This window comes from Saccopteryx leptura, chromosome 1 (genome assembly GCF_036850995.1).
Source record: "Saccopteryx leptura isolate mSacLep1 chromosome 1, mSacLep1_pri_phased_curated, whole genome shotgun sequence".
Classification (NCBI taxonomy): Eukaryota; Metazoa; Chordata; class Mammalia; order Chiroptera; family Emballonuridae; genus Saccopteryx; species Saccopteryx leptura.
This window is the reverse complement of record NC_089503.1, coordinates 300,921,439-300,948,097: the sequence shown is the minus strand read 5'-3', so window position 1 is coordinate 300,948,097 and position 26,659 is coordinate 300,921,439. Positions and strand designations below refer to the sequence as shown.

Sequence of the window (26,659 nt, the reverse complement as noted above, 5' to 3'; positions counted from 1 at the left end):
CCAAGTATCTGCATCTCTAACAAATCCCAGGCAATACTGATGCTCCTGGTCCAGGGATCACACTTTGAGAATCACTGCATTAGAGGAACAGAAAGAAGGCAAGTGCAGCTATAGTACATAATTGCGGGGGAAATGGTGCTAGTAAGTGAGGACAGAGAGATAAGCAGGTTTGTACATCAACATAAAAGTTTGAATTTTATTCTGGGACTGAAAGCAGTTATAACTTTGAAGCAGGTGCTAATATGAGCTGATTCATGTTTTAAAAAATATCACTGTGAGGAGTCAGAGACAGTGGGAGGTAAGGAGGTAGGAATGAATTAAAGGGGTAGCATGAGAAGAATCTCTGGCAATGAAATAGCTATCCGGATTACAGTGGCCGTTACACGAAACTACCCGTGTGATAAAATGACATAAGAGCCGTACTCACACTTTATTCCAATGCTAACTTCCTGGGTTTGATAACGTTCTATACTTAAGGAAGACGTAACCAAAGGGAAGAACTGAAAGAAGGGTACAAGGAACCTCTCTGTACTATCTTTGCAACTTCCTTTGAATCTGTAATTATTAAAAATAAAAATGTATAACTTCACTCTGGTTACTGCTGGAGAACAGATGGCAGGGAATCAACAGAAGGGAAACAGAAGACTATTACAGTACCCTAAGCAATAAATAATGGTGGCCTGGACTAAAACGGAGAGAAGCAGGTCGACTAAGGATATATTAAAAAGCAAAGCCAAAAGGCCAGCAGGCATGGCTGCAAAATTACTTTTACATACACGCTCCCACCCAACTTTCAGTGAAGATCTATATTAAAAGCATTTATCTAAAGATTATTTTTAAATCTCCAGCAGAGCAACTGTTAAATATGTGAAATATGGTATGTGAAAAGATAATAATTGAAATCATGAATCAAGTAAATAAATAGCTATTAATAGTGAGTTTTTAAAAGTTGTTTATATAGTAAATATATAGCAAGTTAGAATGGCAGAGGAAGGGAGAGGACAGAACAGAAAGGTAGAGGAGAGTAAAGAATCAAGAATAATTCCTGAATGTTTAGCTTTAAGTTATTCAGGTTAAGTGAGGCAAGTTGGGAAAGAAACAGATTTTGGAGGGAAGGAAATCAAGAATGCTGGTTTGGTTATATTGCATTTGACATTTCTATTAGACATCTGTATGCAGAAGCCTATTAGGCATTTGATCACTTAATAATTCTGACTAGAGATAGAGATTTAGGGTCAGTCAGCATACACACAGTGACTGAAATCATAAGAAGGATGAAGTCACCCCAGGGTGTGTACAGAGAAGAATGGGAGCCATGAGAAATTTATTTGGCATCTTACTTATTCAGATTTTCCAGGGACATGAACTACTATGATCAGAAACATGCAATTTCTTAGTCCACTCCATTTCTAGTTCCCAATCCTGCTCTTCTATAACTTTTACTGACCTAATCCTATTTCAAACTGTACCTACATACAATGGAGTCTGTATTTTCAACCTCATCCTCACATGCACTTTGAGTTGTTGGTAGAAATTAACTACTTACACCTTGAGCTGTTGGTAGGAATTAACTACTTACAACCCTCTGTCATCACTATTGTCAAAAACTACTGTGATTGCTTCCATTTATTATCAGTGGTCGGCAAACTGAGCCACATGCGGGCGGCTCTTTGGCCCCTTGAGTGTGGCTCTTCCACAAAATACCATGTGCGGGTGCTACCTCGATAAGGAAAGTACCTACCTGTGTAGTTTAAGTTTAAAAATTTGGCTCTCAAAAGAAATTTCTATCGTTGTACTGTTGATATTTGGCTCTGTCAACTAATGAGTCTGCCAACCACTGTTAGATCAACGAGAAAGGAAGAAACATGGGAGTAAGAAAAAAAGCTCATGATATCAATAAAACTAGGCTTGTTGACTCCAAATAACATAGTAAACTGACTCAGTAAAGAGACTGAAGACTAAGGACGAGAAATTGGAATATCGCTTGACCAGATGGTGGCACAGTGGATAGAGCATTGGACTGGAACACAGAAGACCCAGGTTTAAAACCCCGAGGTCGCCTGCTTGAGCGCAGGATCATCAGCCTTGAGCGCAGGGTCGCTGGCTTAAGCATGAGATCATAGACATGACCCCATGGTCGCTGGCTTGAAGCCCAAGGTTGCTGGCTTAAGCCCAACATCTCTGACTTGGTCATTGGCTCAGCTGCAGCGCCCCCGCCCCCCGGGTCAAGGCACATATGAGAAAGCAATCAATGAACAACTAAGGTGCCGCAATGAAGAATTGATGCTTCTCATCTCTCTCCCCTTCCTGCCTGTCTGCCCTCTCTCTGTCTCACTAAAAAGAAAGAAAGAAATTGAAGTATCAACCATTCCAATCTTTGCCTTTTGGGGTGACTTCAAACCTTAATCCATAATCATGAGAAGCAACATTCTGTTATGTTCATTTTACTTTTTGGGAACATGAAGAAACAGTTCATTTTCTTAGGTGAAGAATTTCAGTTGTGTCACAAGACATAACATTTGTTATAGCTGCACCTGGAAGCCCAATTGTACATGTAATATAAAACATTATTTTTGCCTTTCTATAAGTGTAACTGTGATCTGTTTTCTCCTCCATATTTTAAATTTGTCACCTAGCCTCCTCATCAAATTCAATAATTTCAATATATCTTTTCATAACAGAAGAAATTAAGTTCAAGGCTAACTACTAAAAGACAAGATCTTGAAAAATCAGAACTTTCTGTAATATGACTAACATAGTACTAAGCCTTTTATCAAGCAAATCAAGAATCTATGAGGAAAAGATATTTCTCACATAAACTAAGTTATTTACTGACATGAAATTCACATAAGATTCATCATTTTAAAGTACAAAACTCAGTGGCCTATGGCACATTTCCAATGTTGTGCAAACATTACTTCACTTCTATTTAGTTCCAAAATACTATTTTCATCACTACCAAAGAAGACCCTGTGCTCATTCAGCAGTCACTCCCCATTTCCTCCTCTCCTGAGTCCTCGGCAATCACTGATCTGCTTTTTGTCTTTACACATTTACCTATTCTGAATAGTTCATATTAATGGAATCATAGAATATGTGACCTTTTGGGTCTGACTTCTTTCCGTTTTCCAGGTTCATCCAGATAGTAGCCTGTATCAGTACCTAACTCCTTTTTTATGGTTGAATAATATTCCATTCTAGGGACACACCACATTTTGTTTATACATTCATCTGCTGATGGAAATGTGGGTTGTTTACACCTTTGGCTATTGTTAAATAGTGGTGCTTTGAATATAACCATTCTTGTCCAAGATTTTGTTTGAAAGTTCATTTCAATTCTTTCAGGTATATCCCTAGGAATGGAACTGCTGGGTTATATGTTAATTTTATTTCTAACTTTTGAAGAATGAGATAAACTAATTTGGCAGTTTTTAAAAAATTAAATATTAAACAACTTCTCAGTTACCAAAAATGATACATCTGATGTGCTCAGGTTTCTTTTTCCTTGCAGGTACTTTTAAAAATATTGTTTATACTTCAGTTTTATAAGTTTTATGATTTGTGCAAAAATTTTATTTCATATTTAGGAAAAGTTGTATTGAATTAAGGTCAGTACACTTAAATCAGCCAAGTTTGTAAGCTGTCAACTTACTTTTAACATATCAAATATAAATTCAAGATTCCTCTTCCCTGGGTTCAATCCACCTATCAATGTGCAAACACATCAGCTTATCTAGATAGGCACTCTAATGTGAACTATAGTTATATTACACATTTATAACTGAGTTAAAACATTCACAGTATGACTCAATTATCAAAATACTGAATTCTATTTGGTTAGAAGTAGAATACACATGAGAGTATATGTGCATATGTGTATAATCAAATGCATCATATTTCTTCCAAGATTTTTACAGTATTATCCCAATATACATTTACTTCCCCATTCAATTTGTTCTAGTGTATTCATGAGAGCCACCTGACTATATGTAACGCAAGAGTTAACAGGATTGTGCTTATGAATATGACTGAACATATTCATATGTTCATATATTTGTATTTATATTGTTCAAAGTTGGCTTACTTAGGGAAATTATAAACTAATTCTTCCTCCTCCCTAAGCAAGCTTTGCCACTAGATAACTATTAGATAAAGATCACTTGCTTCATGAACTGGTCACATTGTACAAGAGGAGATCGTTTAAAAAGTATTCATTAAACTATGTTCAGAAGTGTACTGTGTCACCTACCTTAGGAGCTTTTTATGCTCTAAGATAAACTCCATAAAGAAAGAATATGTTGGAACCAACTATCAGAAACTGATAGATGACGAAAAAGGTACAGAATCTTTGTCAAAGCTCTTGGTGAGAATCTATGCACTGTTACACATTGGTAATAAACAATAGCGGATTATAACTCAGAGTTAGCCTATGCTACCAGCAATCTCAGAATCTATTAATGACATCTTCAAGTACTATTTCAAGTAACTCAGGTCAAGAGAAAACTCTACAGAGCTCCTATTTTCCTTCTTCACTGTCTGTTGAAGCTACTGTTATAATAAAGCAAAGTTTTAATAAAGTAAATATGTACTACTTGAAAAAAATATTTTCAACATTTCACCATGTTATAAATTAAGCATATCTTACAACAGTTAAAACTCCTGTACATCACTGGCAAATAGCTAGCAAGAATCTTCCATCATAAGAATGAAAACACTGGGCTTAATTAATAGTAAGAATTCAAAGGGGGTCTGAGAGAGAATATGAAGAATTTTGTTTCTGTCAAGAGAAATAAAACTAAGACATTATAAAACTATCTTTCAGATTTGACCCAAATGCAAAATGTCTGCCTCCTGTAATATAAGTAAATTATATTCAAATTATTATTTTAAATTTTCTAAAGAACTCAGCTATGTTCTCCCATAGCACAAAGAGCCAAATAACCTTGAGTAAATAATGACTCTTCTGAGGAAAAGAGATAAACTAAATCTTGGGTAGAATAAGTTATTTACCCAGAATCATACATTAATAAGTGTGTAAGTGCATCCTAAATTCCAACCCATAAGTTTTAACTAAAAGCCCAGAAAGAGCCTTTTCCATTGTTTTGTTGTCTCTCCCAATAAGGGCATTTACATTCAGCTGGAGCAGGTAGGGGTATCCGTGCTTTTACCCACTACCACAACTCTCTCTCAGAAGAATTTCAGGCACAGACTTAGAAGGCTTGCCAAAGAATCTCCACACCATGACACTGGTAACAATTCTTTTTGTTGTTGCTTTTTTAGAGAGAGAGAGGAAGGGAGAAAGAGGAGAAGCATCAACTCATAGCTGTAGCACTTGATTTGTTCACTGATTGCATCTTACGTGCCTTGACCAAAGGAAGTTGGGGGGGAGGGGACTCCAGCCAAGCCAGCAACCTTGGGATCATGTTGATGATCCCATGTCAAGCCAGCAAGCTGATGAGACTGCGCTCAAGCCGGCTGAGCCCACACTCAAGCCAGTGACCTTTGGGTTTTGAACCTGAGTCCTTAGCCACCAGGCCGACACTCTATCCCTCTGCCACTACCTGGTCAGCCTGGCAGCAATTCTTGTAAACTCTTTCCTGGTTGTTATTATTATGACATCTATAGGGATAATTCAGTTTTGAATATGTAGTCTTATTCTATAAATTTCAGCAGAATTTTGCATTTTAATCCACTTAATTTAATAAACTCTTTGTATTTTATATTAACCTCTGTATACTACTTTACTTTGTAAAAAAAAAAATTGTGAACTGTTTGAAACATTATATGCCTATCTACTATAAATGTCCTCAACTAGGATATTATACAAGGTATTCTTATTTAAGAACCAATAACAATGGAAAAATAAATGAGATAAAAGAATTCATTGGATTAGAGACCAGATACTCTCTTAGAGTAAGAGTAGGACATTCCAGTAAGCAAGCAAGCAAGCAAGGAAAGCTGTATAGTCTTGTTCCTAAGAATTAGGGACCCAAAGGAAAAAATAAATAAAAGTAAACTATTAAGAACTAATCAGGAAAGTAAATATGCATTCTGTTTATAAAGTAATCAAAAGTGTGAAGCATCTTTCCTCCCCTCTCCCCCGCCACCAAATATTTACCATTATCCTTGCTGCTATTTTCTTCAATAGTCATTTGTTCAGCTAGTTCTGACAGTGACTCATCAATAGTCTGGCTTCCCCGAAGTGTAAGGGACAGTCTTCTCTTAAATTTTTTCATCCTATCGATTGAATGTGGCTTGAAATATCCTGAAAGAACAGAACAGAATGAACACAAAATTAATCCATGAATACTTTAGAGCTCAAGGAAAATGTCGTTCTGAGTTTACTAAGAATGTTCAGAACAGAAATATATGAGGATTTTCTACTTCTGCCAAACACAAAATCCAACCCAGTTCTGAGAAAATCACTCGCTCTGATAAATGTTATATTTATATAGCATCATCAGAAAAGCGGAATTCTACAAACTAATGGTTGACATTTTAATATCACAATTAAATTTAGGGTAGGAAATTTTCCTGAAATGTGCTTTTTAAAAACCAAGATAGTGAAAATATCAACACTACTTTGATGCATAGGTTCTATTATTATAAATACCAATCATCATATTGGAACCAGTCAATATCTTTAGATAGGAAGAGGTGAAGAAGGCAAGGTAGAGAGGCCCTGGCCGGTTGGCTCAGCGGTAGAGCATCGGCCTGGGATGCAGGGGACCCGGGTTCGATTCCCGGCCAGGGCACATAGGAGAAGCGCCCATTTGCTTCTCCACCCCCCCCCCCCTCCTTCCTCTCTGTCTCTCTCTTCCCTTCCCGCAGCCAAGGCTCCATTGGAGCAAAGATGGCCCGGGCGCTGGGGATGGCTCCTTGGCCTCTGCCCCAGGCGCTGGAGTGGCTCTGGTCGCTGCGGAGCGATGCCCCGGAGGGGCAGAGCATCGCCCCCTGGTGGGCAGAGCTTCGCCCCTGGTGGGTGTGCTGGGTGAATCCCGGTCGGGCGCATGCGGGAGTCTGTCTGACTGTCTCTCCCCATTTCCAGCTTCAGAAAAATACAAAAAAAAAAAAAAAAAGGCAAGGTAGAGAATAATGAATGTTTGACACTTTATAAACAGGAATTTTCTTTTGTAAATTCTTATTTAGCCAATTTATTGGGGATCTACTTTGTTTTTTGTCTTTGTCAGCTATCAGGAGTCTCTGCCTATTATCATAACAATGCCAAGTTTTAAAAAGAAGAGTTGAAAGCCAAATTAATCAGTATCAAATGCCTACCCCAATCTAGACACTTTCATATTTCTTTTTAATTTTTTAAAATTTATTTATTGATTTTAAAAAGGGGGGGAGAGATCAACTTGTTGCTCCACTTATTTATGTGCTCACTGGTTGATTCTTGCATGTGCCCTGACCAGGGATCAAACTCACAACCCTGGAGTATCAGGATGACACTCCAACCAACTGAACTACAAGGCCAGGGCTACTTTCATATTTCTTTTTTTTTCAATTGATCTAAATTTATTGTGTTTACATAGATTCAAGTGTCCCACTGAATACATCCCCTCACCCCCGTGTACCCCTCAACATCCCCCTTGCCCCCTACCCCCAAATGCCCTCCCCACTTCCATCCACGATTTGCTTTTTGCTCTCTATAACGCTGTGTTATGTATATATAATTTCACCAATCTCTTTCCCTTCTCTGATCCCATCTTCTCATCCCCTTTCCCTCTGGTCCCTTTGATCCCGCCTCTGTCTCTATTCCGTTCCTCAGTTCACACTGTTCATTGGATTCCTCAAATGAATGAGGTCATATGATATTTTTCTTTCTCTGCCTGGCTTGTTCACTTAATTTGTTTAATCTTCCTAACTCTAAAGAGTTGGGAAGCAAATAAGCAAACTGGCTCAAAGAAGTTCCCCAACTAAAGTCAAACAATTAATGATAGAACTGAGATTTAAAATGAGGATTGCCATTTACCTTTCTCCCCACATTTAACATTTCTGAAGTCAGGATGTATCTCACAATTAACAGAATGTCAAAATAAAATTGACAGCTTTCTTCTTTCCTTTCCCCCCAACAAATATGACTTTTTGTCACTATTAAATGTTTTAATTTTAAACAGATTCTTGGACTGGGGGCTCATATCCATCACCTTGTTCAACTTTTGCACCTGTTTTATCCCCAGGAACTTTCCAGAACTGCTACCTTCACCATGCAGCTCCATGAGCCTTCCCAATTCAAACTTGGTTTTCTTCAGCATTCTGACCTTTCTAGCAAAGACATCATGGAGCAGAGAAATAAGACTGGAAGGCAAGCCTTTTGTATATCTTTTCCAATGCTATTTTTCAAGTCATTTGTCTACACCTCTAGCATCTTGACAAGAGGAAATCCAGCACAGAGAATGTCTCCCTTCTCCTTGAATCATGATTCTTCAGTTCTGAGTGACTCGGAAGCTCTATAATGCCTTCAAACTCATTTTTTTTTCACTAGCTTTTCAACTAGTTCTCAGCAGGAGCTTCAGTCTGATACAAGTTTCTCCATCATAGGCAATAAATGGAGGCTTGGATGAGGATTAGAAGAGATAATACATGTACTTCACCAAGCAAGGTGAATTTCTAGGAAGCAGTCAGTAAATTATAGGAGGTGATTTCAACTAAGAAACCTGTAGCTTCAGGGATGTTCTAAATACTACTAGATTCTTTACTTCTCATAGTTAGACTTTACATACCTCTACCATGACAGTCAGTAATCCATGTCATTTGTTTAAAGTAGGGGTCTCAAACTCAACTCAGCATGTGGGCCGCAAAGCAAGATCACAGCCTTTCGGCGGGCCGCACTAGGTCTACAAAAGGCAACTGTTACACAACACTTTTCTTGAACTTTGTGGATTAGTCTGCGGGCCGCACAAAATTGTTCGGCGGGCCGCGAGTTTGAGACCCCTGGTTTAAAGCATACGAGATATTTAAGGTGATTGAACTATTGCTAATTTCATCTACCCTTCTGTTTCTGTAAGAATTTATACTAGAGACACCTTCCATTGTAAGACACCAGAATTGCTCTGTGCAGAATAGGTGTAACTCTTCAAGCTTGGGGGGCTCAAACTCTGCACATTATAAAGAAAAGACTAGCCTATGACAGGTTGCTAGGAGATAATCTCTGAGCCCTTCGAATATCCTGCCTAATGTCTCTTTGTATACCTGAGATCTTGGGCCAAACCAGATAATTGAAACTAACAGTGGCCACACCAGATAATTTATGTTAACAATGTAAATTATGGTAAATGGCTGTTTCTGTATGCCTGGTGTTCAAGCCACACTTGTATCAGTTTGTTTTTTGAGTAGAAGAGGGATAAGAGAAGCTGAAACTGAATAGCTAAGGACAATCATGTAGGTACTTCTATCTTTACATAACTAACCCCCAATAAAAACCATGGACACCAAAACTCAGGTTAGCTTCCTTGGCTGATATTTTGCATATACAAGGTCATCGTACAAGGTGGATGGAAGAATGAAGTATTGTCCATGCAATGCCAAAAGGTGAGGATAACTGAAAACTCACACATGGTTTTTCTTGGACTCCAATCTACACAGCCAGTCCCTTTGTTCATTTTATCTGTATCTTTTCGCTAAATCATGAGTTTAATAGCTTTTTTCTGATTTCTGTGTCCTGGCAAATCACCAAGCATGGGGGGGGGGAAATCTTGGGAAGTCTTGGGAAATCTTCAAGAAAAAAATTCATATAACAAAGTAATGCCCCATTCTTACCACTTAAAAAGTGGTTAGTCCAAACTGCCTTGTACTATAAAATGCAAAATAAACACTGAATTTAAAAATATAGTATTTAAAAAGAATATCTGGTTAAGTAAAATGTATTACTAAAATTAATATCACTTTTTATATATCTGTAAAATATTTTAAAATTAAACACAGAGTTTGTATTACATTTCTACCGGACAATGCTGGTATCACCTATATAAGTATGCACCTATAATGCAAAACAATCTTTATTCTTTTCTTAATGTCAAAAATATCTCTAGCTTTTTTGTCATAGTTAGATCAAATCTTAAAAGGTGAAGGGGTGGCCCTGAACAGTTGGCTCAGTGGCAGAGCGTCGACCCAGTGTGTGGATGTCCCGGGTTCAATTCCCTGTCAGGGCACACAGGAAAAGAGACCATCTGCTTCTATACCCCTCCTCCCTTTTCTTTCTCTCTTCCCTTTACACAGCCATGGCTCGACTGGTTCAAGCGCATCAGCTCCGGGTGCTGAGGATGGCTCTATGGAGCCTCTGCCTCAGGTGCTAAAAATAGCTAAGTTGTGAGTATGGCCCCAGATTGGCAGCACATCAGCCCCAGATGGGGGTTGCCTGGTGGATCTTGGTCTGGATGCATGTGGGATTCTATCTCCACTCCTCTCACTTGGAAAAGAGGAAAAAGGGAGGAAAAAATATATATATATACATATATACACATATATATATATATAAAGGTAAAAAGGGCAATAAATGATACTCCGAAAGACAGTATAAAACTCTCCATATCTATCTATCTATTTATCTACAGCTGAAAATGTTCAAAATCAGTTATCAACTACAAGTGCTTAAAAGAAACTCATTTGGGACTAAACTTGATCTGGGACTGTACTACACAATTAAGAAAAGTCTATTTCTTTTTTTAATCCTGAAAATGTAACTATCTTATTTACCTACAGAATATAGGTAACCATTCTGGTATGCCAACTGAGTTTTGCTCTAGGAATGGGAAGCACACACATACATATACACGTCTTAAAAAAGACACAGCTGCCTGACCAGGTGGTGGCGCAGTGGATAGAGCGTCGGAATGGGACGTGGAGGACCCAGGTTTGAGACCCCGAGGTCACCAGCTTGAGTGCGGGCTCATCTGACTTGAGCAAAAAGCTCACCAGCTTGGACCCAAGGTCGCTGGCTCGAGCAAGGAGTTACTCGGTCTGCTGAAGGCCCGCGGTCAAGGCACATATGAGAGGGCAATCAGTGTACAACTAAGGTGTCGCAACGGCAATGAAAAACTGGTGATTGATGCTTCTCATCTCTCTCCATTCCTGTCTGTCTATCCCTATCTATCCCTCTTTCTGACTCTCTCTGTCCCTGTTAAAAAAAAAAAAAAAAAAGACAACAGCTGTGAAACAGTAAACACTCCCAAACTAGATCCTCTACTATGAGTATTCACCTGTATAAATGGTGCCATATTATGGCCTTTTTGAAACTTCCAATAAGAAATTATGTGGACGTAAATTTACCTTATAATTCAAACTTCTCTTATATTAGAGGACTTATTAGAGTGGCAATTCTCTTCTATGCTTTTGAAAATCATAAAACAATTTCTTGTTAATAACTATAGAAGTTAAAGAAAAAGCTAAAGGCAGTTTTAAAAATGCCTAAATTACTTTTCTTTAGGTAAAAAAACAATTTACATATACAACAAATTGAGCGTTTTTAGTTTGAATTAAAATCCAATACTTAGTAGCACACCAGTACTTTTCCATTTAACCCTGCTATGTTCAATCTTTTCAAAATATCAAATAGAGTAATATGATATCACAAATACAGCTTTATTTATTTCTAACATTTTCAGCACTGACTATGGCTTTCAGTTAAATCTGTTCTAAATGAGGTGATCTCATTGAGTGTCATGTAAGCAAATTTTCTATTATTTTTCCCACAAAAATTATATCATGATAAACATGTAAGAGGCTCTTTAGGACACCTGAGCTAACCATACTTATCGACAATTAACTAACATTTAAAAATTAAGTTTTTTCACTAGAGACACAAATTTCATATTTGCAAAAAATACAAAGTTATTGTACAAAACACTGACAGATCACTGAATTAAAATTTTAATCACGATTATAGGTGTTTTCCCCCAAACACTTAAATATCTCAACCCTTTGGCTGAAATCGTGCCTGATTCTTTTCTTTTGATAGCATGAATAATCAAACACAAACCATAAAAAATAAACCCACCAAAGATGTTCCTCTACTCATAGAAAGATAATATAAGACTATTGTGACACTTGAGATGCAAAATGTCATCACAGACAGTTATTGGGGTTGCTCCCATCACCAAAACAACCAGTAAACTGGAAAAAAACAACCAGCACACTGAAAAAAAACAACCAGAACCAACTATTTTGGAACTCTGCAACCTGACTGGACACTTATAACAACCAGGAGAGCGCTTGCTAAAGGAAGAGGTTGCTGATCTTGATAGGAAAACCATATATGCAAACCAGTTAACACTGCCCATTCCTTAGTCCAGTCCTAACAATGGAGATAGCAACCCACATTCTCACAACAGCTGCTTGGTGCCAGGATGGAGAGTGGGAAACCTGGATATCAAAAACTTTGAATGTGTGTTGCACATTTTAGTTAGTCTCACTGATCCCTTATGAGACTGGAACAAATAAAGACACCTGTCTTCCTTTAGGCCCTTTCAGACTGCAGGGATTCCTGCATCAGCATCTATTGGAAGATATATATAGAGAGAGAGCAACAGTTTCTTGTTGTTGTTTGAGCAAGGTATTTTAAAACATATTTTCCAGGTCACTAGTTGATTGCAAAGATAACTGAATAAAATCTTCAGTGACCATATAAAACAAGGAATATATATTTGCAAAAATAGTTTGGGAAAGTCACAAATGAATGGCAGCCACAAAACACCAGTGTAGTGGGAGAGTCTGGTTTCCAGTTAGCACACAATGTCCAGGTCTCAAAATAATTTACAAAGCACACAGACAAGAAAGTGTGGCCATTCGTAAGAAAAAACAAAACAAAACCCAATAAACTATGACAAGAACCATTCCCAAAGAAGCCCAGAATTTGAATTAGGTAGGCAATGATGTTAAATCAACTGTCCTAAATATGCTAAAAGGACTAAAGAAAACTAAGGACAAAAAACTATAGGAAATCAGAAAACATACTTAAAAATGATATAATCAATAAAGAGACAAATTATAGAAAGAAACCAAATGGAAATTCTGGAGCTAAAAAAGTACACTAAATGAAAAATTTACTAGAGGTGTTGAACAGGAGATTTAAGTAGGCAATAATAAAAAAAGAGATCAGTGAACTTGATGAAAGTCAAAATTACCCAGTTTGAGGAACAAACTAAAGAATGAAGAAAACTGAATAGAGCTTAAGTGACCTGTATGATACCATCAAATGTACCACAATAGGTACCACATATTCCTAGAAAACACAACTACTAAAATAATAGACTCAACATCTGAAAAGACCTTCAACAAGTAAGAAGTTTGAATCAGTAATCAAAACACTTCCAACAAAGAAAATCCCAGGACCAGATGACTTCTACCATCTGGTGAATTCTACTAAGTATTTAAAGATGAACAAGAATCCTTCCAAAAATATTCCAAAAAATTGAAGAGGAGGGATCACATCCTAACTCATTCTATGAGGCTAGCATTATTCTGACACCAAAACCAGACAACAATGCTACACTATAAGCCAATATCCTTCATGAATTTAGATGTAAAAACCCTTAACAAAATCCTAACAAAGTGAATTCGGCAGCATACTAAAAGAATTAAATTTATAACCAGGTGGGATTTCACCCTAGAAGGCAAGGGAGGTTCAACTTGAGAAAATAATCAATGTAACAACACCACATTAACAGAACGAAGGAGAAAAAAACACATAAACATTTCAATTGATGTGGAAAAGGCATTTAACAAAGTGTAATATCATTTCATGATATAAATACTCAATGAACTAAGAATAGAAAGGAACTACCTCAATACGAGTAAGGCCATATGTGAAAAACCCACAGATAATGTCATATGCAATAGTGAAGAATGAACTTTTCCCCAGAGATCAGGAATAGACAAGGATACCTGCTTTCACCACTTCTAGGAAGTTACAGCCAGAGCTATTAGGCAAGAAAAAGAAAAGGCATCATAACTGAAAAGGGATAAGTAAATTAACCCTATTCACAGATGATCTCATCTTATGTAGAAAATCCTGAAGTATCCACAAATAAAAATCTATTTGAGCTACTAAATGAATTCAGCAAAGCTGCAGGATACAATATCAACACACACAGGTCAGTGGTATGTGTATATATTTGCAATGAACATACTAAAAAGAAATTTAAATGGTACCAAAAACAGTAAAATATTTAGGAAAAACTTTAATCAATGAAGCGCAAAACTTAAACACTGAAAACTACTAAATGTTGCTGAAATAATGTAAAGACCTAAAGAAATGCAAAGACATCCTGTCTTCACGTATTGAAAGATTTAATATTAAGATGACATTATTACCTTAAGTGATCTACAGATTCAATGCAATCCCTATCAAAGTTCTAATGGTGTTTTCTGCAGAAAAAGAAATACATATCCTAAAATTTATATGAAATTCCAAGGGACCTTAAATAGCCAAAATAGTCTTGAAATTGAATAACAAAAAGTTGGAGGGCTGGCACTTTTTGATTTCAAAACTTACTACAAAGCTTAGTAATTAAAACATTATGGTTCTGGCATAAGACTGGACATATACACTAAGAGAACAGAACAAAGAGCTGCAAAACAAACCTATCTATGGTCAACTGATTTTTGACAAGGGTGCCAAGACCATTCAATAGGGAAAAGACAGTCTTTCAAAAAATGGTACTGGGAAAAAATGAATGTATTCACATGAAAAAGAAAGAAATTGCATCTTTACCGATGCCATATATAAAAGTTAACTCAAAATGAACTAAATTCCTAAATTAAGAGCTAAAACTATAAAACTCTTAGAAGAGAACATGGAGGAATATCATGATAATAAATTTGGCAACAATTTCTTAAATATGGCACCAAAAGCACATGGAACAAAAAAAGTAGACAAATTAAGATCCATAAAAAAACCAACAACAACTTGTACATCTAGGGATAGTATCAAGAGAGTGAAAACACAATCCACAGAATGAGAGAAAATATTTGCAAATCGTGAATCTGGTAAGGGCTTAATTTCCAAAATAAATAAAGAACTCAATAATTAAAAAAAAAAAGAAAAAGAAATAGGTAATGACTTGAATAAACATTGCAACAAAGAAGGTATACAAATGGCCAACAAGTGCATGAAAAGGTGCTCAACATGATTACTCATCAGAGAAATCAAAAACACAATATACCACTTCACACCTACTAGGATGGCTAACATTAAAGAAAAAAAGGAAGTAACAGTGTTGGTGAGGATGTAAACAAACTGAACACTTGCATTGTTGGTGGGAATTTAAAAAATGCAGCCACTGTGGAAAACTGACCCTCAAAAAGTTAAACATAGAATAATCATATGACCCATCAATTCCACTCTTAGGGATATAACCCAAAGAAAAGAAAACACAGTTACTTGCATACCAATGTTAATAGCAGCATTAATCATGCTAACAGATAAAAGGTGAAAAACACATTGTCTATCAACAGATGAAAGGATAAACAGAATGTGATACCTGTCTATCTATTTCACAATGGGATATTATTCTGTCATAAAAAGAAAAAAGTTCTGACACATGCTACAATATGAATGAACCTTGAATTGATTATGCTAAATGAAATAAGCTATCCAGAGTAGGAAAATAGATAAAAACAGAATAGTGGTTACTAAGTATAGGAAGGAGACAATGAGATTTCTAATGGGTACAGAGTTTTTGTTTGAAATGATGAAAAAGTTCTGGAAACTGACAGTGGGGATAGCTACAGCATATTGTGAATGTACTTAAAGTCACTAAATTGTACACTTAAAAATGTTTACAATGGCGCCTGACCAGGTGGTGGCGCAGTGGATAGAGCATCGGACTGGGATGCAGAGGACCCAGGTTCGAGACCCTGAGGTCACCAGCTTGAGCGCGGGCTCATCTGGCTTGAGCAAAATAAAAAATGCTCACCAGCTTGGACCCAAGGTCGCTGGCTCCAGCAAGGGGTTCTTTGGTCTACTGAAGGCCCACGGTCAAGGCACATATGAGAGAGTAATCAATGAACAAAAAACTGATGATTGATGCTTCTCATCTCTCTTTGTTCCTGTCTGTCTGTCCCTATCTGTCCCTCTCTCTGACTCTCTCTGTTCCTGTAAATAAATAAATAAATAAATAAAAATTAAAAAATGTTTACAATGGTAAATTTTTGTTATGTATATTCACTACAATAAAAAAATTTTAACTATTTTGTCAGCAGGCATTTATACCAGTTTTCACCAAGCCTAAAATAAAGCCAATACCTCATTTCAGCAGAATTTACTTTAAAAAAAAAACCCAGGCCCTGGCCGGTTGGCTCAGCGGTAGAGCGTCGGCCTGGCGTGTGGGGGACCCGGGTTCGATTCCCGGCCAGGGCACATAGGAGAAGCGCCCATTTGCTTCTCCACCCCCACCCCCTCCTTCCTCTCTGTCTCTCTCTTCCCCTCCCGCAGCGAGGCTCCATTGGAGCAAAGATGGCCTGGGCACTGGGGATGGCTCCTTGGCCTCTGCCCCAGGTGCTAGAGTAGCTCTGGTCGAGGCAGAGCGATGCCCCGGAGGGGCAGAGCATCACCCCCTGGTGGGCAGAGCGTGGCCCCTGGTGGGCGTGCCAAGTGGATCCCGGTCGGGCGCATGCGGGAGTCTGTCTGTCTCTCCCCATTTCCAGCTTCAGAAAAATACAAAAAAAAACCCAAAAAACAAAAACTGGCTAAATAATTTCAATGTAAACAGATTATACCAATATTTTAGACACAGTAAACTATGTATTAGGAGTAATGCTTATAATTAGAATGTAGAATCTCCCCAAAGACTATTGTTTCTCCCATCTAAGAACAAGCCAGACAGACTATGAAATCATAGTTTTTTAAAGTCAGAGAGCAGAGATGCAAGGAAACATAAATGAACTAAATTCTAGAGGAAACATGTCCCTTCTAGGAATGAAAACATGGCTAGGGTCATGGTGAAAAGACTGAACCTGCTAAAGATGGGGAAAACTAGCCTTTTTTATGTTTTTAAATTGAATGTATTGGGATCACACTGGTTTACAAAACCATGCAGGTTTCAAATATACAATCCCATAAAACACCATCTGCCCACTACATCATGAGCCCTCCACTCCAGCAAAGTTTCTCTCCATCCCCATTTTCCCCTCCACCTAACCACACTCTCTTTGCCTCTGGCTATCACCACATTGTTGTCTGTGTCTATGTGTTATGAACATGTTTTTTTGGCTAAACCCTTTACCTTCTTTCATCCAGTCCCCTCCCCCTTTCCCCCACCCCTCTGACAGCTGTCAGTCTGCTCCATGTTTTCATGTCTCTTGTTTTGTTCATGAATTTATTTTGTTCATTAGATTCCACACATAAGTGAGATCATATGGTATTTGTCTTTTTTTCTGCCTGGTTTAATCTCTAGGTCCATCCATGGTGTCACAAAAGGAGCAATCCAACTTTTAACCGAACTGTAAGAGATGTATGGGGGCTGGCAAGACATTAAAATCCTGAGTGGTCTTGTTCATAAAGCAAACCTGCACTTTCTCAAAAGGATTCCAAGTACTGAGAAGCTTCGGGGCTGGGGGTGGGGGTGAGGAGGTAAGTGCAAAATGCTGGGACCAGGGTAGCAGATCTAAGCGAAAACTTTCCCCAAAGGTCACAGAGCCTTCACCAAATGAAAGGCCATGCACATTACAGGGAGCAGTCAGGGTACCAGGTGAATGCTTTCTCCAGGGGTGGGGCTAAAGAGAAAAGAAAGTGTCCCAGCTGCTTAAAATCCCAGCAGCTGGGCTGGGACACAGCGATAGACCTCTTACAGTTTTACTAACTGTTGGCTGAGTTGTAAAGCATGAAGAGATTGCCTGAGTCTCACAGGTGCTCAAATCCCAAGCCTCAATGAAGGTAAAGTTCTGATTCTGCACTCAAAGCATTTGATACCAGTAGTGAACTAAATATAACTAAAGCTGTAACAGAATCCTGACCCAAATTGGGCTGTTTTTCTATCAAGTATTATATTTCAGCTTCCCCCTCTCAACTATGTCACAAACATCCATTTATTTAAATGAATGTAGCTATCTTTTAAACAGATGTTTGCTATTCACTGTATAGCTGTACCATATAGCAGAAATGTTTTGTGTCACATGTTTTATCACACAGAATATTAAGAAATGTATTCAAGGGTGAGATTTAAGAAAATCAATCTTTCACTGCTTCAGCAAAAACCTTAAGTTGAAACTGTGTCTTTCCCTGTAAATGCATGTAGGCAAAAATGGCATTGCTATGATCTGACATAAGGAGCTAGTAGTTTTAAACACCAATACATATGCAAATATCAAGAAAATAAAAAAAATAGGTAAATAATGTTTTAGTATTATGAAAATTTAGTTTTGACCTTGCAGGCTCCATAAAAGAGTTTTAAGATCTCAAGCAAACTATGATCTGATAGGTAGGTTAGTTTCCCAAAGTTAATTCTGATTAATCTATTCAGCAAACTGAACATTAATAATTCAACAAGGTTAATGGTCAGCTATTAATAATAATAGTGTAATCATATAATCACAATTACCAATTGCTGAACACAGGAAGAAGAGCAAGTTTAGGAAAAAAATAAATTCAAGATTGAAACTATTGGAACAAATTTAAATAAATCTGGAACTCAGAAAAAAAGGAAAAGTCTAAAGTGTGGGTCTGGGAGTTACACTTATAAAAGTGAAGCCAGGAAGAGTATGTGTAATACAAGGGAAGTCAGAAACATGAGGAATACCTACAATAAATAAGCGGATAAAGAAGTCATTAAAGCAGTTCCAAAAAGAATGACTAGAGAAACCAATTGTGACAAATGACAGGATGTCAGAGACAATCTGGGCCAACCAATTCATTTTACAATTAAGGAAACAGAGTTTTAAGAGGCTCAAAAAATAAAGTGACTTGGCTAGATTTCTGAAAGAGAGTCAGGTCTTAAAATTCTATAGCAGGGATCCCAATTCAGTTTCCTTTGCATAGTACCAAATTTCCAAAGAGTTAAGAAGCAATTCTTTTCTAATTACAAAAGAATTAAAGTCTAGCATCAGGGACAGATATCAAGGGGAAAAACCAACACAGGTTATCTCCACTACTACAAACACTGCTCCTCTTGTAGTCTTCACTAGTCCAGTAAATGGAAACTCTTAGCATATCACCCATTATGATTGTCTTCCCTTTTTTCACACCCTACAATCAATGCATCACCAAAACCTATAGGCTCCAACTTCAAATTATTGATACATCCAGATTCTGCTAAAATCCTGATCCAAGCCACATTATCTCTAAATGTAATATTTAGAACATCCTAACTGATCTTTCTGGGTTCTACTCAAACATCACTTTGCTGGTCACCTGGTATGAAACAGTTACAGTGTAAACTACACCCAGTTTATACTCTATTCCCTTACCTGTTTTAATTTTCTCCATATCCTTGACATTCTACAAATTGGTTTATTGCTGATTCCCTCCACTAAAACTCAATCTCCTTGAGGAAGGAGGGAAGGAAGGAAATAATAGAGATCAGTCTTCTATTATAACATTTGGTCTTTCTCCCCACCTAAAGGCAATCTATTAACTGGCAAAGTTTTAGATCACCATCTCATTCTGACAACTCTGCCTAGGTTTTCACCTTTATGTTTTGTATTTATTCGTTCAACATTCACAAAGAAGTTCTACTAAGTCCCAGTTAATATAGAAGGCATCGAAGGAGGAAAGATAAATGAAATTATAAACTCTGCCTACAAGAATTTAGGGAGGACCCTGGCCGGTTGGCTCAGCGGTAGAGCGTCGGCCTGGCGTGCGGGGGACCCGGGTTCTATTCCCGGCCAGGGCACATAGGAGAAGCGCCCATTTGCTTCTCCATCCCCCCCCCCCTTCCTGTCTCTCTCTTCCCCTCCCACAGCCGAGGTTCCATTGGAGCAAAAGATGGCCCAGGGCGCTGGGGATGGCTCCTTGGCCTCTGCCCCAGGCACTAGAGTGGCTCTGGTCTTGGCAGAGCGATGCCCCGGAGGGGCAGAGCCTCACCCCTGGTGGGCGTGCCGGGTGGATCCCGGTGGGGCGCATGCGGGAGTCTGTCTGTCTCTCCCCGTTTCCAGCTTCAGAAAAATACAAAAAAAGAATTTAGGGAGGTATTATTTATTTTGCAGAATGAAGATGCAGTATTGCAAGTGACTATAACTCCAAGTTAATACATAAATTTTTTATAATTGTTACAAAGCCAAACAATTCACTCAACAAAGAGATACTCAAATTGCACTTTCTTGAAAACTGTTTCACTGATGTGAAAACTTATGTAAAATATAATTTGATTGGCTGACTTTAAAAAAGCTGGAAAGATTAAGACATTTAGTTCACTATATTGGAACCCCTACAGGTACATGAAATGACAAGCCAACTCATTATCCCCCGGATTCAAAGAGGTTAGACAAAACTTAAACCAGTCACCAACGGACCTCTAACAGGCATGTTAATGTTGTATCTTAACACATGCATTGGTATAAATGATCCCCCAAACCTTTTGGCTGTTAGAAGATAATATTTTTCCACTAAAAATTAAGTTATTTTAATTACTTTCTTTAAACAGTATTCCTGTTGGGCTATAAGTTAAAATACAAAATATGATTAAAGTCTGATTTAAAAATCACTGCAAATGTAGATACTTCATCATGAATAATAATCAATTGACTTACAGATAATAAATCCCCACAGAAAGGGCATTTGTTTGAAACAGCTGTTCTGTTTCAGAGAATTCAAAAAGTCATCTATTAGAAATGTCATCTGATGCTTTTTGATAATAATGGTCTTACTTAGAGCAGAACCAAGAGAGCAATTGTAATGATTTGAGGTAATGCCTCAGTTTGATACACAAGTTATACACAAAAAGTAAAAGGCCCATTGAAAAAGCAGCGAAGAGTTGGAAAAAACTGGTATCTGAAAAATACAGTGAAAAATGTAACACTCCATTAATTTTTATCTTTGTAGATGGATCAAATTCTTTTAATTTTTCACTGTAGCTAAATTTATTTTACTACATTCTCTGATTTCTAAAATAAGCTTTAAATTGTAAAGCCAGGAGAGTTCACTGAAAGATATAAAGAACTGTTTCTAAAACACTTGCTTTGCCAATTATCTCACCTCTAGTGGCTAGTAAAACATTACTACTCTAAAAACAATTTAAATTCCTGCAATGAAATTCAAAAATCAAAAAAATTCAAACTATCATTCTACATCTCAGTTAAGTGATGAGAACTCCTAAATCATGCATTTGCATGTAAGTACTGTTTCTCAAAGTGCAACTGCAGAAAGATTATAGTAGACTATAGGTTATTCTTGGCTTCAAATTATTTATTAATTTTTTAAAAACAAATACTTTTGGACAATAAAGAAGTGTTGGGATTTTACAGATTTGTGTAGTACCTACCTATCTTGCTAGAGCAATTCAGCTTATTTTATTTGGTTAAGAGTGAACTAAGGTAATATTAGAATAATAGCTTTAAATTCTTTGAGGGGAGTAGTTTATATAAAATGTTTCCCAAGCATTAGTACAGAAAAACAGTAGTCCACCAACTTTCATGAAGCAATAATACTTTATTTTTAAAATTAGAAAATGGCATAGAAACTAATGAAAGAAAAACAAAATTGACTTGGGCAGTTTTTAACTGCAAAATCGGAAAAAATAACGACATTTATACTCAATTGGTAAACAGGTCAGAAACTCAGAAATCATTCTATACCCCTTTCTACTTTCTCAACTGCCATCTCCAACTGGATTATCAAGTCAGATCATGGTGCCTTCACATCCTTCAGATTTCTTAATCCCATCCTCTTCCATCTCTAATGTGAATCCTTAGTTTAAACCATAATAATTTATCTAAATCACTGCAAGTTTCATAATAAATAAGCCTGGTTCTTTCACAGGATTAATAAAACACACAAACCTCTTGGCAATCCCGGATAAGAAAAAAAATAACATAAATGAACAATATTATTATAACAATAGTAGAAATTAATCAGGTACACTCTCATAGAGGTAAACATTGCATAATCTATGGTCTTACTATTCTTATTCTGTATATATAATCAAGAGAAAGTTTTAACACACGTTTATGCAGATATATGAATAGAAATGGTCATAGTAACATTTCTATAACAGCGTAAGTACTAGAAACAACTCAAATGTCTACAGACAGGAAAATGAATAAATTATGCAGAACAGAAGATTATACAGTGATAAAATGAACGAACTACAACCATAAGCAACAAGAACAAATATTAGTAACATGAAAAAGTCCAGAAGACTAACATTTAGTATATTATTTTTATAAAGAAAAAATAAAACAATATATTGTTTAAATAAACATTTATAAAATGCAAAAGACTGAAATACAAAGTTCAGGATGACAGCTTCCACAGGGAGAATCAAGGAGAACACATAGGAAGATGTAAGGAATTGGCAATGTTTGAGACATTGGATCACAGACTAATTATTTTAGTGATGTATAAATACACACACACTAGATGACCAGATCATCCAGTGAGGAAAATGTGTCATTAGCCATAAACTGTGATTAAGATGATTCTTTAAAAATTTGGGGAAAGATGTTACTAAATTTAGGGGTAAAAAAGGATTGAAAAGAGAGATTTAAATTAAAGATTATGGGTGGATTAAAAATCTTCAGAAAATAAGTGAAACCTCTTAATAATAAAAGGACACAGAATTAGAGTCAAACAGGGCTAATTTATTTTTCCCAGTCCTGCCATTAAGTAGCTATGTAATTTCACGCTAGTCACTTAACAGATAAGTTTCTAAAACTGCTATAGTCAGATGAATTTAATTTTTTTTCCCCTGAAACAAATGGTTTCTGTTTAGTGTATCAGATATATGATCTGGTCTCTTGGGTGACATAACATTTCATTCTTGGCTTTCCTTCTTTCCCTGACTGGCCAATATTACCTATTACTTGTCATTACACAATTTTGCCCACAAATAGGGCACCTAACCAATCATTCTGACAGATTCTCTTCATAACTTACACTGATTATTTACAAGCACTTGGGCTGAACTTCAAAAGACAACTATACCCTGGTGGAAGACCAACTTTTTTATCTGACATGTGCTTGTTCAATAAATGCTGTTTCTACAAAAGTCACATTGATTAACACTAACTGTATTAAGTCAGGTTTGACTAGGTTATATTACAGTAACAAATACCAATAAATCTGAGTGACTTAACAAGGAGTATCACATGCTTTTATTCACACTTCTTTGGCTAAATCAAGTCACGTGACCATACCTAATTTTAAAGAGCAGGAATTCCTACCATATTTCCAAGAGGTAGAATATATGTGAATAATTTTCAATTTCACAATGTTTAGCATTTGGAGATAAACATCAAATGAAATGTTAACATATATGATGTATTAAAAAGTCAAGATTAAAAAGAAGTAACAAACATAATTGATTTTAAAAAGGTTTAACAACATAACTCAAATAGCAAATAAAGAGGTCAAATGCAAACCAACTCCTCATCAAAATTCTGAAAGATTAAACAATCTATATCCCTCAACAAGTATAAAGAAATTTCAAGAAAGCATTTATTTTTTCCCTAAAATTTCAGTATTGTAGAATAAGATATTTAAATTATACATAGTTGACAGATCCTACACTACACAGGACATAAAATAGGAACAGAAAAATGTCCTCGAAATTCTCATTTTGGAAAATAGTAAATGCAGATTTAAATTGTTTGAGTTAAGCTGATGGGGAGGTGGCCTGCACTAAAGGGTATTACACTAAGAATGACATGGGTGCCTAAAAAAGTGCAGCATAATGAAGGAAAATGTCTGGAATTGAGAGATGTAGGCCAGGGTAACCCCACTAAATACTGGAGGAAAGAATTGCAATCAATATTAACTAGAAGACTTGGAAACTCTTTTGGTGGCCCTGTATCTAGCATACTTAAGTAATAATGATGAAAGTATGCCAAAGAACCAGGGGACTGCTCTATTAGCAAAATGAAGGTGGAAGAGAAGGGACACTTAAAGGCTAAAGTGAGATATAATAGGCTTGATAACCTAAGAGGTATTATGAAGGGTAGATGTGGATCCTCCCTGGAACAGTCAGTCATGCAAGGGTTGGTGAAGATATGCTGTGAGAATGAGGCATATTCAATCTCGCAAACAAGTGATCTGGAAGGATTGAACTAGAAAGGCCCAATCAGGCCTCAAGTGTGTAACTGTTGGGGGGGAGGTATCACATAATCTTTGATGCCACATTAATATTTGGTGCAAACATCTCAGTATCTGAGGAATTCAGATGCCAAAAAATTATCAAAATAAGATCCTTTCCTTCATCAGATAATTTTATCAGAAATTCTGCCCTGTAAAGTCATTACCTATAAGTATGCATGATTGTTAATTAAAATACTATTAAGTACCTAGTATATATGAATCATGTGTTAGGAACTAAGGACAGAGACACAGATGATACTATCACTGGCCTCAAGGTGAGAAATCAAAAGTCACATTATTTCTAGTTCTGAAAGAAAGTAAATATATCATCAGTTAGCATTATTATAATCAGAACTCTCAGTAGTTTTTCAGCTGGGGTTCTGCAGCATCCTAGAGTTCCATGAGGCACTATTTGCTCAAGAAATCATGACTTTAAAAATATGAATTGTTTAATTTTGCAAACTGAAGGAGTACTCGCTGTGCTGGATGGAAGGTGATCAGGCATCCCTTTAAGGTAGTACATTCATTAAACTTTCGTGTAAACTACATCATATAAAAGAATGTACTCTTACACGTGTGACTTCTTTACTCAGCATAGTAATTCTGAAACTTACCTATGTTGGCTAATATATCAGTAGTTTGTTTCTTTTTGTTGCTGAAGAGTAGTCCACTGTATAGAATATTTTTTCATTAGCTTATTAATGAACACTTGAGTTGTTTCCAATTTTTTAATATTGTGATTAAAGTTTCTATGAACATCGCGTACAATTCATTTTTTGCTGGGTCATATGATAGATAATTATGTTTAACTCTCTAAGGAATGTCCAATTTTCCAAAGTGGCTGTATGTACTACTTTATATTCCCACCAGCAAGTTTACCCTCCAGTTGTTCCACATCCTCATAAACTTTGGTACTATCTTTTAAATTTTAGACATTTGCTACTGCTGTCATATAATTACTTCTAAATACATTATACATTGTGTTTCAATATAACACTGCCATACTGGACATTGTTTATACACTCACCCACCATATTTTTCTGTGCTCTTCATTCCATCATGCTTCCATTTGAGAGTTTTTTCATTAGCCTGGTCAATTTCCTTAAAATTTTTCTAAGTCCAGATGTACTGCTGAAATATACATGTTAAATCACCTGGCTGTGTTCCATTTCTTTTTTATGCTGTTCTGTTTCCATTCATCTTGTTTTCTCTCTTATGCTCACAACAACCCTCTCATTGGGTACTAACAAGAAAAATGGCAAGATTATAGTAAATCCTTTCAGTATGCTTGGTCTTTTATTTTACTCCTAAAATGAAGAAATGAAAATATTTTCCTCTATATTTCACAAATGTACTTAAAAAACTACCTTGAAAAAATAATTTAAGATTAGTAAAAATTACTCCTCCCTTTTAGTGAGAAGGCTGGAAATTCAGCCCTACGGTCAGTCTCATCCAGGAAAAAGCAATGTTCAAAGGCTTAGAAGTCATCACAAAATTTAAGAAAGAACAAGATATACAAGGAACATGTTAAATTGCGAAAGCAGCAGCTACAATGAAATCTTTTTCAGATACCAAACCTTTGTCTCTTTATCACAAATATGCTCTGCCAATGTAATAAACCTCTAAATGTTTATATATTCTTTTTTTTCTTTTTTTAGACAGAGATAGAAAGAGAGAGGGACAGATAGGGACAGACAGGAAGAGAGGGAGATGAGAAACATCAATTCTTTGTTGCGGCTCCTTAGTTGTTCATTGATTGCTTTCTAATTTGTGCCTTGGCCAGGGGGCTACAGAAGAGCAAGTGATCCCTTGCTCAATCCAGCAACCCTGGGCTTCAAGCCAGTGACCATGGGATCATGTCTATGATCCCAGGCTCAAGCCAGCAACCCCACGCTCAAGCCGGTGACCTCAGGGTCTCAAACCTGGGTCCTCTGCATCCCAGTCTGACACTCTATCCACTGTGCCAACACCTGGTCAGACTGTGTATTGTATTAATATTTATGTATTTATAAAACTTAAAAAGCATGAAAATTGTCCTTAAATATATCAATGTTAAATAAAAACAAAACTGTTTTCCTCCTTGAAGATGAGATATGTATTAATAGCCACAATGTAGAGAATTTACCAATATACCGTTAAAAAAAAAACCCCAAAACATGAATAACACCACTATGTTCCTAGCCCTGTGCAGTTTTGAATAGTCCTCATCTTCACATCCATCATCTTATTTGATTCTTAGAATTTAGTGAGGTAAAATAAATAAATAAATAAATAAATAAATAATAAATATATTATTATTTACCTGTCCTATTATACAAATGAGAAAACAGAAGTTCAAAACATAAGTGACTCACCAGTATCATTAAGCTACTAAGCAAATCCTGATAAAGCCAAAATTCAAACCCCATGTGTTCTTTCTTTCCATTAACCTAG

At 36.6% G+C, this 26,659-nt stretch overlaps 1 protein-coding gene and 1 non-coding gene across 2 annotated transcripts in view; one reads left to right on the top strand and one right to left on the bottom strand.

Moving 5' to 3' along the window:
* CDK17 (cyclin dependent kinase 17) overlaps window positions 1-26,659 on the bottom strand; it is a 99,808-nt gene that overhangs the window by 41,174 nt on the left and 31,975 nt on the right. Inside the window, exon 2 of the mRNA XM_066357268.1 lies at window positions 6,119-6,265. Within this exon, the coding sequence (XP_066213365.1) occupies window positions 6,119-6,236 (118 nt within the window). The 5' untranslated portion in view covers window positions 6,237-6,265. The remainder of the gene's footprint in view (window positions 1-6,118; window positions 6,266-26,659) is intronic.
* Window positions 6,680-6,755, top strand: TRNAP-GGG (transfer RNA proline (anticodon GGG)). Its single transcript has one exon. It is a non-coding gene; the product is annotated as a tRNA-Pro (tRNA).